The following is a 16,524-nucleotide window of genomic DNA, read 5'->3' as shown; positions in this document are numbered from 1 at the left end:
TACCCACTCGAAACTTCTGAAGAAAAAAAAGCGAAAAACGTATTTCATTAAAAATACGTATAATCAAGTACTTCTTTAAAAAATACTCGACGTTTTTCAAGTTGTAATATATTTTTCGAGATGAAAAACAAAATGGAGGAAATTAATTAAGTGTTTTAATTAGTATACAAAAATTATAGAATTTCAAATGTTCCGAATAATGAGTAATTACTCTGTAGATTTTAATTAAAACACGATGACTCGCTGATTGCCAAAATGTGCGGAATAGAAAGGGAAATGGGAAAACAATGTCAGACGCAGCCCTACTCGGGATTAAAGCCTCGTCGCGGCTACAGGGGGTGGGGGCGGGTGGTCGCGAGGGGCTGGAGGGAGGGGTCTCTTCTACCCCCTACCCCCTACCTTCAGGCAGCCCCCCAGCCTCCCACTGGGTCAGCTGACTGCCGGTTCTGACAGAAATGACGGCAAGAGGAAATTGCCAAAATCATTTCAAAAGACGATTCCACGGAGATGAATCAATCGCGGATGTGCTGGATCCATTCATTTTGTATAGGAAGCCGCGAAAATGAACTTATTTATAATAAGGTAATTAGAATCGCTTCGACGGGCTCATATACCTAGAATTGTTATTAATACGTGCTTAGCGTTGGGATATTAGTTACCATACTCATATTTTCCTTTTATCCTTAGTAGCAAGGAAAATATTTAAGAGATATCGCTCATTTACTGCAACAACGACATAATTCAAATTAACTTATTTCCATATTAAGGAAATAATCATAGTCATAATCTTTATTGTAAAATATTAGGTAGCCAAAATGAAATAAGCCTTTGAAAGTAACGACATATCAATTTCATATTTAATAATAACAAGGTATTTAAATTACATATTAGTTTTAATTCATTCCTTTTGTATATTTGTCCTCCTTGAAATCAGATTATACTTTTAAAAAAAGCCAATTGATTGATAATTGGTATAAAAATATTTCAAAATTAGAGAAACAAAAAAAAAAAATATTAACTGATTTGGCAGTCACTTTGTAGTCATATTTATTCAATTTTAATTTACGTTAAACTTGGTAAATACTAATGTTTCTTAAAATCTCTTAGGACACGGTTTCGATACGTACATTACGCATTATTTTCAAAATAATGGCGTTTGAAAATGACGCAGAATGCATCGAAATACGTGTAAACATAGATTTTAAGTAAAAGTGGTATTTGCTAAGTAAAACGTAAATTAAAAGTAATAACATTTTCTCAAAATACCAATTTATAAACAATCGAGACAATTTGAAAAATCATTGTCTTAAGAATCTATCGAATTCGAAATTTTTAAAAAAATATATGCATTTGAAATATTTCACGGCCTTACTTATTAGCAAGTGTTTGAACCATTATTCATAGAAATATCAAAATACGAGTGTATTAAAAAATATGAGCATTTTTAAATTCATTTTGATTTATTTATATTTTTAATTGAATTATTTTTTTAATTTAAAACTTACTTGTTTTAACAACATTTCTTTAAATTTATTGTGACACGTGTTTCGTTGTATGATTTTAAGAAATAGTGGTATTTACCGAGTAAAACTTAAATTATAAATGAATAGATTTTAGCATAAAGAGACTGCCGAATCATTTCGTGAAATAAATTTTGGTAATGATCAAAATAAATATGAAAAATGTACAAAAATCATATAATTTTGAACACAGGATTGATATTTGCTTTAAATTTGGACGACTGTACCTACTTATTCGTAGATTAGACATTTTTAAAGTATCTCCTTACACTAAGTACCCAAGGTTCTCAGTTCCTAATTGAAAAGTCATTAATTTTAATAGCGCGTTGTTGCTTTCCGAGAACTCTGGTTGCCTTGGTGCTGAAAGGAGGGGCGGTCCTAACGAAAATCTCAAACCGATCCGGAAATCATAAAAAATAACGTTAGTAATTAAATTTCGATAAAAAGTTCCGATCGCGAGGGGTATTAATGTGAAAATGCAAAGAAAAGAATTATCCCTTTATTTCGTCTCGTAAATTATTTTCCGTTTTTATTACGGCGCTGGCGTTTTGGGGATGGGTCTTTATATTAGTACAAGGATGAAAAGTGGTGGTGGTGTGAACAATTCGGGTGGTAAGATGTCGGGTGGGGTGAGGCGGAGGGTGGAGAGGGTGGGGGATGTAAATTAAGCTTCTCTGATGACCCCTAGGGGATATTCTGATCTTTGCTTTGTACGGACGATCAAAGTATCATTTTAGCCATGTTTTATTATAATATCCGATAAAATGTGATACAATTTCCCCCGCTTACTTAAGGAACTCAAAAGGTAAGTTACTGACTTATTTTCACAAATTTAGAATATAATATTTCTAGCGTGTATAAGTCTTTGTTCACGAATCTGGGTTTCTACACTTAGTTATTTATATTGACATCTGAACATGATGAGGAAGAATATGTAAGTCTGGGTATTAATAGGGCATACGTTTCGTAAGGGTCTCATTTAATAAAAAGGTTACTCAACTCAACCATAGATGGTGCCGTGAACTTACATGTACGTGAACGTGTCAATTTTAGGATACATATACAAATTTTGAGTAGGGTGGTTGTTAATCATGAGTAAAATGGTGAATGTTACACGTGTATAAAGTGATCTTTTAAACCAGCCTATGACAGATCATAAGACCTGTGAATACCCAGTAATCCATATTCTTCCATATCGAACTAGAACATTTAAAAAAAAAACTTTTATACATACATTTTGTGATTGGTGGTGAAATATTTACATATTTAGAGGAGAGTTAGTATCAAAAATCAAAAAATAATTCATTAATTCAGGATAACAAAAGATCATATTTTGATACATTAATGATAGTAGATTATGGAATGTTACTAAGTAAACGCCAATACTTAAATAAGTACTAATGGAATTAATATCTGGTATTGCATACATTTTAATGAGTGGAATCTTTAGTTTTGAATATTGAAATGTTTTGAATATTGAAAGCATTAACTTTGTGGATCATATTGATATATTATTTCGAGAAATAAAAATACTTTGTGTTTTGATCCACTCACATTTTTATTAATCAACTAGTTTCGGCAACAACCTGTTGCCCTCTTCAGGGTTTCATTTTTAGTGTTCATCTTTAGTGTTTTAAATCTGAAATCAGTAAATCCTAATAATTAAATAAATAATAATGAAATTAACATCTGGTATTGCACATATTTTAATGGCCGCAATTTTTAGTGTTTCAAATCTGAAATCAGTAAATCTTAATAATTAAATAAATAATAATGGATTTAACATCTGTATTGCATATATTTTAATGGGCGCAATCTTTAGTGTTTCAAATCTGAAATCAGTAAATCCTAATAATTAAGTTAATAATAATGAAATTAACATCTGGTATTGCACATATTTCAATAGCCGCAACCTTTAGTGTTTCAAATCTTAATTCACTTAACAATACTAGATTTCAAGAGCCTTCCGGTTTTTAATAGTTTATATTTTCCATTGTGTGAAATCTATTGAAATTGAACGCAAATATGATGATTAATAGTCAACACATTAAACTAAAAACAATTTATCAAAACAGTTTCTATCAATAATAAAATTATAAAAATAATAAAAATTCTGTTAATAATAAAATTTATTCAAAACAGAACTCAATTTAAACAGTGAAGATCAGACACGTTAAAAATATTTTAAAAACAATATTAATTGATACGGCACTTACTTTGTGGTAATATCCATTTGTAATGTAGGTTTTACTTGATAAAGACCACTATTTCTTAAAATTAATTTTGACATGTGTTTTGATGCATTTCGCATGATTTTCACGGTGTTTGATAATGATGCGAAATGCGTATAGGCTATAAAAATGTAATATTTGTTTATATTCACATTTTTTTCATTCAATTTTGTATCCTTCAGTTTATACTAAATTTCTGTGATCCAAACTTCTTCCGAATAGTAGTTCCAACAAATACTATTTTAAACTTAGAGAAAAATGCAGAAAAAATAAATTACAGTTGACAACATTTTGAGTGTGTCCAAATACTTGATCACAAAATTTTTAATTGTCTGGCGTTTCTCATGTGTGTGATTATAATCCAGGATTCGAACCTCACATACTAATAAAAGAGTTTCTGCTGAATAAAAAGCTTCTTTTCATCTCACCAAAAGATGTCTCTAGTGAAGTTCTAGTGATTCAATAATAATGTTTCAAAACTGGTTCTTATATGTAGAAATTCCAAGAATTTGAGTAGTGTGGTTGTCAATAATGGGTAGAATTGGTGAATGGTACACGTGTGTAAAGTGATCACTTAAACCATCCTATGACGGTCGTCAGTCCCGCAAACGCCCAGACTTCCATATTCTTCTTCGTCTTTGATGAGATGTCAAAAAATAATATGAAATTACAGTTGCATTAACTAATTAGAAAATGATCTTTAGAAAAAATTGAAAACGCTTATTTTATTTGCTAATTTTCCACAATCTCCTTTTCTCCTATTTCATCACTGAGAAGCGCCCTTGAGGTAGTATTTTACGAAAATGGCTATATATAAATCATCTAAATTGTTATTGAATAAATCAATTTTAACAAATTATAACTTTTTTTGTAAATTTAATAAGCACCACGGTATCAATTCTTATCTTAATGTGAAAAAATATTTGTAAAATAAATTAAAAAATACGTGTGATTTAGTTTATCCGCAAAATTCAATTTTGATCAAGGTATTTATTGATTTGGCGTTTAATTTGTAGAACTCCATTTTAATTTATGTATTAATTTTAAATCAAACACAGATTTTTTGAGTCTACTAAGTTGTATTTTATTAACAATAACACATAAAAAATTATATTGTGACAATTGTTTCGCCTTGATAGGGCATTATCAAACGAATGTCAAACGAATTATCAAACAATTGTCACAATATAATTTTTTATGTGTTTTTGTTAATAAAATACAACTCAGTAGACTCAAAAAATCTGTGTTTGATTTAAAATTAATACATAAATTTGATCAAGGTTATATTGACGAGTTGCATGGTTATACGTGTAGTATTATGTAACGTTATGCATTAGGTAGTATTAGGTACGTGTGCCAAAAAATGTCCTAGTTTTGCATTTTATGGACCACGTGCCGAAAAGGTCTTCGATTTGTAGCGAATATCTTGCCTGTTGATGCCATCTGACATCACCTGACATATTCACGACGTGTCCAGATTGGTCCGACTCCATCAGCCTCGCAGCTGGAGGCCGAAGAAGGGCATAAATTGGAAAATAAGAAAGAAATCACATAATCGAATACAGCGCGTAAAAAATATCAAGCAGCGTCGTCACGACTTTCCTATACGTTTTGTCAAAAGACGACGAAAATCGTAAATAATTTTTTTAAACGATTTTTTTAATCAACTGACTTTTCCTAGTACGTAAAGATAATTGCATGGGAGAATTCCTATTCAATGTTATATCTATATACCTAGATAATTTAGAGTTATGTGGTTGTTCAACCATGGATAAAATGTTTTTAATGTTGTGTTGATTGTTGTAAAATGTATAATATGATCATTCATACAAGTTAATATGAAGTGGACCGTTTTATTAACTGACTAGTCTTCCCATCTTTTACTCTTCCTTTTTTGTTAAGGTATCAATAAAAATCTTCAAAACTTATTCTGATGATTGCTTAATTTTTATTATAAAATATAAATACTAACAAATTTATTATTTTCTTGGATGTTTTTTGCAGATATTTTGTCGAACATTTTACAACACTTTATAAAATAAAACTAAAACTTTGTTGGGAACCACTTTTATCTCCAACAGATATCGACAAGCAGAGATTGATATGGATAAACTATATATCCACCCCTGAAGATGACAAGGTGTTTGTTGAAACCGTTTGGAGAAAAGTACCAAAAATAAAAGTGGTTAAAAAAGAAAACATTGTCAATTTGCAAATAAAAAAACGAATTTGAAAATTGGATAGTCATTTTGGAGAAAACTTTCTACATTCTCGAAATTCGAGAATGTTAAATACAAAATACAGCGCAAATGTCAGAGTCTTAAATTTCTCCACCCATAATACCTACCCCACGAAAGAAAGGTTGTTATTTTCATCCGAAAAGAATGAATAACAACGAGATTGGTTCTGTCTACTAGGTACCTACCATACTATAATAATACTACTGCTGCTGACCAATGCAATCTTTGGGATGGTATTGGGTCGATTCAGTAAATGAATTCTTACATTTCATGTTTGAATGAGTAGGATATACCTGATCATAATGTATGGATGCAATTGAACCAGTTTCAAATTAGGTCAGGACTACTTTTCAAGCGCTCGCCTACAAGAAACTATTTTCAAAACTTTCGTAACAAAAATATTATAGAATATTGCTAATGGCAAAATATTCATTGGTGGTTTTTAGTCAGATCTAATTTTTCATAGTGTGCTCAGATATAAAATAAGATCTAGTAGGAAAGCTCCCAAAAATCGTTGGCATTTAATCGAAATTTCAGATTTTCATACCATAATTACTATTGGTTTACATTTAAAAATCGTATGTCATCATTAAATTCAACAATATATACGGTTAATGTAAGAATAAATAAACCTCTGCATAGCTTTTCCCAACATTATTTTATCGACCAGCGACTGGCTTTCATCGTTACTAACATCATCAGGCTAGTGTCTGGTCTTAGAGGTCACTGGTCAATATAATAAAAGTGGAATTAAATACTTGTTCTATTTAATTTTATAAAAGATTAAACTAGAAATGTCAGTAAAAAACGTAAACATACGTTAAAGATTCCAAAACTACTCTACGCGAATCATAGTTTTAAAAAAGTTCACTGCAAAAAAAAAACATTTATAGGTAAATTACTGCAGTTCAATAGAAGAAAGTATAGAAAAATCTATTTCTGCAGTAAGAAATAAAATTCACAACATTTTTAATGTATTACTTGTATTTTAATGTAATACTTCTTCACAAATTTAATTTTTCCCCAATTAGTTTTTAGATTTTAAGGAATATATAATTTTATTAATATACAATTAAGCGATTAGCTCAAAATACTTAGGCTTCCACATTCTTCTTCATCTACTTCTTATTCTTTTTAATGGCTTTTCACCCGTCTTGGGTGTTATAGCCAGTGTCGAGTTATTATTATATATGTTGAGATGAAGTAGAAGAATTACAAAAAATATGGTGAAATAAAATTATTCTCAATAGGCCCTCCTGAATTTGTTCCTGATCGGTTAGGATGAAATGCGTTATAACCACATCCTTAACTCGAACCCGAGACGTTTTGGTACAAAACGTTGCATGTGTCACTAGTTTTTTTCTCTCCGGTAAGATGACCCTAGCTAAGATGGAATAAAAGGCTGCACCGGAACATTGTTTGCGGCCGTCAAGGAGTGACAGCCAAATACGCATGCGCCTTGTTATTCTGAAAAAAATAAACATCCTTTATTGTGCCCCGAAGCATTTCTATAAGGACTAACAACGGTCATCCTAATATTGCGTTGTATGGCCGCATGGAGTATGACGTAAAGGCCTACCGTATTCGTCAGATTAAATTATTTTTAATTTTAGTTTTACTTGGTAAATATAACTATTTCTTAAAATCCACTGTGACACGTGTTTCGATGCATTCCGCATCATTTTTAAACACCGCGCGGTGTTTGAAAATGATGCGGAATGCATCGAAACACGTGTTACAGTAGATTTTAAGAAATAGTGGTAATTACTACGTAAAAATTACATTAAAAACGGATAGATTTTACCGCAAAGTGAATCAATTAATGATAAATAAATTCAATAAATAAATTAATAAATTCAATTATATTTGATTTATTTATTAAATTAAACAAAAAGTAAGGAATGCAGGGCTGAGATAAGCATTATCAATAAAATTAAGAAAGGTGTGTTAAGGTGGTTTGGACACGTGGAACGTATGAGTGAGGAAAAAGAGTCAGAGGCCGGACTGTTACCTGAAGCGCAAGAGTGATCGCCTTGCCTTCATGTAAATAACGCTTAAGGTAATACCGCGTCAATACGATGCAGTGCTCTATGCACCATATAAGGGTAAGAAAGAAAGTATTTGAATAAACATGAATGAGGTGTTCTGGTCAGTATTGTATATTTGCAATTGACATCAATCGCACGTGTTCCTACTTAAAATTAAAATATTAAAATTCCGAAACAGAACGATATACTGTAATATCAAAGTTGCAATAAATAATACAAATTCCTGTTTCCTGGATACAAAGATACATAAAAAGGGGATTTTAACGTATTTTTACAACCCCTTTCCGATCTGAAATTTTTGTGTACGTCTATGACCATTGTCCAGATTCATGTCCGGATTGCGACACAATGCTTGTATGGTTGAATACACTTAGTTACACACATCCATACATGAATTTACACAGTCAAAAGTGTCCGTCAGATCCAGAAATTTATAAAGGAGGCGGAGGCCCAAATGTCTTGTGTCCGAGACAACCAAACGAAGGGGGTGACGATAAAAATGAAGCAATGATGAGAATAGTATTGTTGCTCTTGGAAAAATTATTAAGCATGTGCATTTTCGTTTAATTAATATTTTCTATGCAATATGTTTCCTAATATATGACATTGCAGATTAAATTAGATAATTTATCTTTTGTTTATTAATCTCGTAAATACATTAGTATTTGGGTTTTATATATCGTAGTCGTACAGGAGAAAGTAACCAACTAACAAAACGTACAATGTTCAGGAGGGCCATTTAAGTCACTTTTGCTTGGCAAGAAAATTAAGTTGTATTTTATTAACAAAAACACATTAGTTTGATAATGCCCTAACAAGGCGGAACAATATTAATTTTTTATGTGTTTTTGTTAATAACTTATTAAAACATAAATTAAAATGGAGTTCTACAAATTAAACGCCAAATCAATAAATAAATCAATGCAGTTAGCCATTGTCAATATATTATACTTTCAAGTTAAAAATCGTTTTGGGATTTTTTAGGGCTTTAAGCTAGTAAGATATCAAATAGTCAATAATCACGTTTTTGTAAAAAATGCACTTGGTTACTTTCTCTTGTATGACTACGATATATTCGAAGCAGAATTAGGCAAAATTAATAAGCAAGACATTTACAAAATTTTGAGTGAGTCCAAATACTTTTCCACAAATTTGGATTGTCTTCAATAAGAAATTATTTATTTGCATTTTATGACATCTCAACACAGATTAAAAAGTAAATGAAAGTCTGGACATTTACAGTGCTTACGACTGTCTTAGGCTTGGTCAAATAACTAGACCAAGCATAAGATGGTCGTAAGCCCTATAAATGCCAAGACTTATAAATACTTCTTCATCTATGTTGAGATGTCAAAAAAATGTAAATCGAGGCATTTTTTACGAAAATATTTTTTCTCATATCGTGGGTACCTACTATAAAAAAATTAACTCGAAAATATGAAATTTTGACTTAATGATGCATATTATGAAATTTTTAACGTTCTATAAACTGGCAAAACACACTAAGTACTTTGAAATGTCATATTATGTGGTTTTAAAAGTAAAATCAACTTTAAGTTTAATAGCGGGTATTTTATGCAAGCAAAAAGCTTTAAGTACAGGGATTATTTTAACAGGGATTTTAGAGTTAACGTTTTTTGCCAGTATATCTGCGATATGTGGTATTCCTTCGTTAAATATTACAATATAATATACCCTTAGTGGGCAGTATACTGATGTGAGTTTTATCAAGAAACGCGGAAGGGGGAAACAGCGAGATGTGAGATAGGGTGAAGAGGACACAGTAGATACATGCATATAACGGCTTTACATGTATTGTTACGCGAGATGGCGATAGGGAAGCTGCGTATATAACTGGACAGTCCCTCGGCCCTAGCATACAATAATACATTAGCATTCTGATAGGGGTACACGCATGAAATTGATGAATTATTGCCGCAATAAAGGAAGGAAATAAAAATGTTCAAAATTACGCAATAAAAATCATTATCACTAACTGATTCTTAAAAATGGAACTGGTACATTTATGTTTATATATATTTATATATATATATATATATATATATATATATATATATATATATATATATATATATATATATATATATATATATATATATATATGTATATATATATATATATATATATATATATATATATATATATATATATATATATATATATAAATATATATATATATTTATATATATATTTATATATATATATATATATATATATATATATATATATATATATATATATATATATATATATATATATATATATATATATACACGTAGCGTACTTGTCGTATTTAGGAAGGGACTGCGTTCTACAAACTATATTTATAACTGAATTGATTTTTTTTTATTACGAGTAATTTGGAAACGTAAAATTAATTCGATGGTATATTAAGTAATAAAGTAACAGTAAAATTTTTCGGAATTTTTTATTATTTTTTTAAATTTACTATAGCACGTGTTTCGAGGCAAAAGATTTAATGAAGTAACTTACTAACCTGTTCTAAGATTCTTAGAATTTTTCCTAACTTTTTAAGATCGAGGAAATGTCTAGATTCTAGATCATTAGTTTAGTCGAAATATAAATGCAATAACTGAGATATGTTACGACTTATTGAGACAAATAATAACCTTTAATTAGAAGGATTATTTAGTTGGATATTGGTGATTTTTTAAAGAATAATATTTAGATTGTATATCCGGAATCGAATTTGTGATGAAGAAGAATGTGAATGTGCGGTTATTTACCCCTCATATGCTAGTTTAAGTGATCATGATTGACAACTTAAGTTTTACTTAAATTTTTGGAACTCATACATATATTATATACATAATTCTCACGTCACTTCATGAGTGAATTCGCGGCAGTATCTACATTTTTCGATCATTTAATGATTTAAGAGATAAGAATTGAGATTTTCCAAATTAAATCGAATCTGTGCTGCCTTTAATCCCTAAATACAATAGATTTTTATTTATTCAGACGTAAAAAATCTCGGAATGGATTATTTTTTAAGTATTTATTACAAATTCCTTTTAAAAAATTTGCGACACAACGGACACGAGCGATGTGTTTATATGATAATACTCTTGCATGATGGGACAACAATACGAGACCGTTGGTTTTTAAATTTTTTCGACCTCTTTCCGGTCGCATTAGTCATGCTGACCCAATTTTTTTTATGGAAACATCCATCTGCATTATAAATGCATCTACCTGGAGATATCGAAATGGCCGGAGAGTTATCCCCTAAGAAAATAAAAACACAATAAAGCTGACCCTTGCGAATGCTGCAAAGAATGGAAAAAATAACGATTATGCTTCTCCTAAAGCTACCGCCGTGTTTATCAAATGAATTTCAGGTTTTTTTGCATGCAAAAAGAAGGGTGGCTACCCTAATGGTCATCTGCCGCGGGGACCACAAAAAACACGACGAACAACGTGTTTTTCCATGTTACAAGAATATTTAGAAGTGTATCTACATACATGATATTAACTCATCTTTATTTCAAATCAAAGTTGGTAGGGACAGAGCCCCATTTGAAAGTAGAACTTGTACTACTTAGACTTCTATTATTTTATAAAAAATAAAGCATTGGTATTGATTTATCAAACGAACAGGTAAGAAATAAATATAAAACTGCGTATAAGGTTTTATTATTACAATAAACATTGATTGTAAGTCCCTCTCCAAGCAGAAGAGCTTAGTCTTTTTTTGGAGAGACACAGCGTAACTACATAGTATAAGATATATTATTGCTAGAAATGTCGAGTAAATGAAATAAATTTTAATATATTTTTTTGTAACTATATTAAATAAATTTAAAAATATATATTTGCATACGACATTTTTGTAATCAGAATACTATTTTCCTGTGGCATAAGACAGTGTGTTGTATAATGACGGAAATTTTATTGCTTAATAAATAATGATAAAATAAAAATGAAATATGTTGTCACATTGGTGAAAAGTGACATTTGATTATATTTTTTGCAAAATGACTAATTTTTTTAGTATACCGAAAAGATCTATTCAAATCCATGAATTATTCCAGCTGAGTCTATAAATTTTATTTCTTCTTCTTCTTATCCCTATTCGTACCAATAATGCATAGGGCACTGCATCGCATTGACGTAACGTCATTTACATGAAGGCAAGGTGATCAATCCTGCCCCCCTGACCTCCTTTGACCCCCAGGACCTCCAGCTTGGAAGCCAAGTGTACTAACCACTACAATATGAAAATGGAAAAATTCGTTAAAGCGTATTCGTATATCCATTAATAAACTAGGATTTAATTTATGTTATTGAGTATTATCTAATGAAATTTAATTAGTTTTTTTTTATTTCCATATAACTACTTTGAAAGGGTTTTATATGTTATTAAATCTTTGATATGGCCAAAATGAGTTTGTAAAATATTATATTATTATTCTACAGATATTTTCAAATGATATGGTATCGTTTGCCCTGTATGTGCATACATATCATACTCGAAATAATATTTTAATTATATTTATTATTTAAGTAGAATAGCTCTTTGTTTTTGACAATATATAGCGTTTTTCTTGCTAAAATTCATTTAATGCACAGAAATATTTTTTTAAATCAAAGTTATAAAAAGATTTTTATTCCATATATGTATTATTTTCCCCGTTTCATTTGCGTCATTTCTGTTCACTCTTATTTTCATTCATCTAAATATTTACCTATACATGGAAATTTTACATTTTTATATGTGTGAGTTAATGATAATAAAAGCATATCCGAGTTATATTTTTTTGCAGAAGCGAAAAAAATACGAAACCGCCGCATTTTTTTCAATTGAAAGTATTTCCGCAATTGGGGATAAAATCAATGAAATTCGATCTAAATTTTAATGATATGGTCGAAGCTGCTTCCGCCTCATAGAACACCTTTATGCAAAAGTTCAGTATGAATCCATCAACTGGAATAAATTGAGATGCAAATAATCTGCGAATATGAACAAAAAAAGACTTTCATTTTCTTGGAATGATATAAATATCCGTAAGTTTTATGAAACATTTTTACAAAGTGCATTTCAATATTAGTATGCAAAAGAAGACTCGCTCACCGCAATACCTGCCTGGGGACACAATACGAGTGCATTATATTGCAATCAATTACCGGTAACGTATTTCTTTACTATGTTAACTTATTTTTAACGATTTCTTGTAAGAAGTTGAAGAATCAATGTCTCCTAAACTGTGGAAATAAACGAAACTTTATGATACAATTATAAACACTATTATAACATTAAGAATAACTTTGTTTTAAAATTACTATATTTATTATAACTCAATTATAATGACTACCGGTTGTGGACTTCGAAACCAATCGACGTTATAATAAGGCTACAATAATTTTATTTCATGAATTGGCATTACACTTTGCGGAATAACATGATGATTTAAATATAAAAAATAAATACTTGCATAAAACTACCTTTTGGTTTATTAAAGTAGGCACAACTAGTTTCGAGAACTACAGATATTCTTAACAGATGAAAATACAAACTGTATGTATCAACATATTAAAATGTAAAACTGTACGAATTTTAACTTTTTATGAAAACATCTATAGTTATGGAAACAATGTAGTTGTATCTACATTAATAAACTAAAAAAGTATATTAAACAAGTGTTTTAATTTTTATATTAAATGTTATAACAAGATTTAACAAGATGTACATAGTTAGTGCATCAAATATTAATTACAAATAGTATAATTTCGCAGTGATATAAAGTAGACACAGTATTGAACAAAGAACACATTTTTTTCTAAATGGGTATCTGTGGAATATACTTGAATAATATTAAAAATATTCAGCATATATACAATACAAATACATATATGTATTATAAAATATTGTATAGCCATTTAAATTCGTTTGGTTGATATCTTTTAGGTGACATTTTGTAGTAATTTTAGTTGTAATATAAAGTAGGAACAATAAATTAATTATAAAATATAAAACATTGTATACGTATTACGGTATTATGACACGATATTATAGCGTAAGGCTTCCACTGAACTTAAAAGAAGTAATCGTAGTAACTTTGTATCTTTACATCACATCGTTTGATGAAAATTATGTATTTTTACAAGATAATGGTGTATTTTTTAATGTAGTGCCCTATATGCGTTTGGGTGCTAAGAATAAAGTAGAAAGAATAATTTAATAAAATAAAACGGTTTTAGAAACCAGTGTGTTCGTTTCGTTACAAGTTTCTAATTGTTGCTTTACGTATTTATCCGAAAATTCTAACCAATGATTACCATACAAGAAAGTCTCATTTAACATGTTCAATGGTATGCAAGACTGGTTACTCCCGGAGATTTTGACATTTTTGAGGCTTTTCTACCAATTGTTCCGATCCCTTATTCTCCAATTATTTGATGTGGATTCCTGATAGGAAACTGAAACGTCACGGGGACGTAACGATCGATCTCCTCCATTGTTTGACATTTGATTGCAGTTATATTATGTTTGGACAAACCAGTTTGGGGACATTTCACCTTTTGTCAACTGTAGGAATAATTTTTACAACGGTCGAAAATCAATCGGATTTGGGAAGAAAAAAACATTTTATATGAAACCAGTAAACACGCCCTTTTTGGCTATTATTAATTTTTACATACAAAGTTACATTTTCTGAATGTAAATCATGAGTGAATTCATTTCTCTTACATATACAAGTCTATCAAAAATGACCGTTATTTTGTGAAATCTAGTTATGGTTGAATAATTTTTCTTAATTGGATGCTCAAGTTACCTCGCCTTTTTATTGCAGACTTAGAATGCAATTGAATCAAATGCATTTTAACCGCCATTTCTTAATATATCGCTCACTCCTTTCAACAACGTCATATATAAAAAAAATATTTTTCAGGAGATCGTTTTTAAAGTTTAAAAATAAAATAGAATGTATTAAAAATAAATATCTAGAACCTTTTACTGTAGAACAGATCTTTTTAGATAACACCTGCATATTTTTTCTCCATTTGAAAAATATTTAGTTTATTTAAAAAAATAATTAAACTATACCTTTTCTTCAACATGCAAAGAAACCCTTTCCGCCCTGTAGCGGGTCAATATTATGTTTAAAATATGCCGCTTTTGCTGGGATATAGTACCTTTTCTGGGCATTCCAAAAACACGCACAACTGAGAATATACGATTTTTGATATATGACGTTGTTGAAAGGAGTGAGCGATATGGTATGTATGTATTTGTACGAAATAATATATATATTCTTGTGCCTGTGTTATTTTGCGTGTATGTACAAGAGCAGTTTGACGTTTAAAAGTAAATTGTTGTTGCAATTATTTTAATTACGAATTCACTGATTGATGTGTTTTCAAATAGGTAATTGAAACATTTAAACGGCAATATCAGGTGTTGATAATTATTTGTGAAGCCTGGAGATGTATGTAGGTATGTTGATTATAGGAATATAATTGTGGCGACAACACTGCGAAGCGGATGTTCATATAATTATTTTGTAATTTTCACTTTAATTAAAAACTAAGAATAAATTTAGACAAAGGGAATACCTATAATTATCAATAATTTAATATGTTGAAGATGTTCAAAGTTTGCCAATACAATATACAGAGTTATGGTTCCGACTCTAAGTTTAGCATAGAGTTGGTAAAAGAAGGATGAAACTAGAATGAATGCGATCTCTCAGACGAATGTGCGGCAAACCGATGTATGGTAGATGTCCGAATGCTAATTTAATGAAAGAATGCAAGGTCGAGATGAGCATTATCGATTCAATTAAGAAAGGTTAATTGATATGGTTTGGGCATATGAATAGAATGAGTGAAGAAAAAACATTTTTTTTTAATTAATGAGACGAATGTAGTTGGAAAAAGAAGCCGAAGAAAACCAAGGAAAACTTGACATGATCAAGTATTTAAAATACTTGGGCGTGCGATTTTGTGTGTTAAACTCGTAACTGTCAGCGCTGAGATTATCAAACGTTGTCGATATTGATATGGTGTTATGTCCCTCGTTTTGTACATTTTGATCAATTGATTCGGCAGTCACTTTGTGGTAATATCTATCCATTTTAAATTTAAGTTATATAATTGTAAATAAAACTATTTAAAAAATCAATTATGATACGTGTTTCGATGCATTCGAATCATTTTCAGATAGTTTGAAAATGATGCGGAATGCATCGAAACGCGTGTCCCAATAGATTTTAAAAAATGAAATATTTACTAAGTAAAGCTTTAATTAAAAATCGTACCATTTGTCTTTGACTTGAACTTCAATCTTTCTCCTTACCTCTTTTCCTCCCTCCCGTCTCACTCCCAGGTATTTTTATAAACGTGTAATCTTGTAATTGGAGCAGTACAAGTACTTGTGTTGTAATACTCTTACATGTTTATAAGTTGATGGAACTATTCTGTTAAATTCCCAAATAAAATA

At 30.0% G+C, this 16,524-nt stretch overlaps 1 protein-coding gene across 1 annotated transcript in view; it reads left to right on the top strand.

Annotated features, from left to right (window-relative positions):
* The first annotated feature begins 287 nt into the window (after nt 1-287).
* The window catches only part of LOC148303578 (uncharacterized), a 42,354-nt gene continuing 26,117 nt past the window's right edge, over nt 288-16,524 (top strand). Inside the window, exon 1 of the mRNA XM_088269709.1 lies at nt 288-428. Coding sequence (XP_088125835.1) covers nt 288-428 — 141 coding nt within the window. The remainder of the gene's footprint in view (nt 429-16,524) is intronic.

Source organism: Brachycentrus maculatus, unplaced genomic scaffold (genome assembly GCF_059751285.1).
Source record: "Brachycentrus maculatus isolate JH-2025_06_01 unplaced genomic scaffold, ASM5975128v1 h1tg000361l, whole genome shotgun sequence".
Taxonomy (NCBI): Eukaryota; Metazoa; Arthropoda; class Insecta; order Trichoptera; family Brachycentridae; genus Brachycentrus; species Brachycentrus maculatus.
This window is presented reverse-complemented; position numbering and strand designations above follow the sequence as displayed.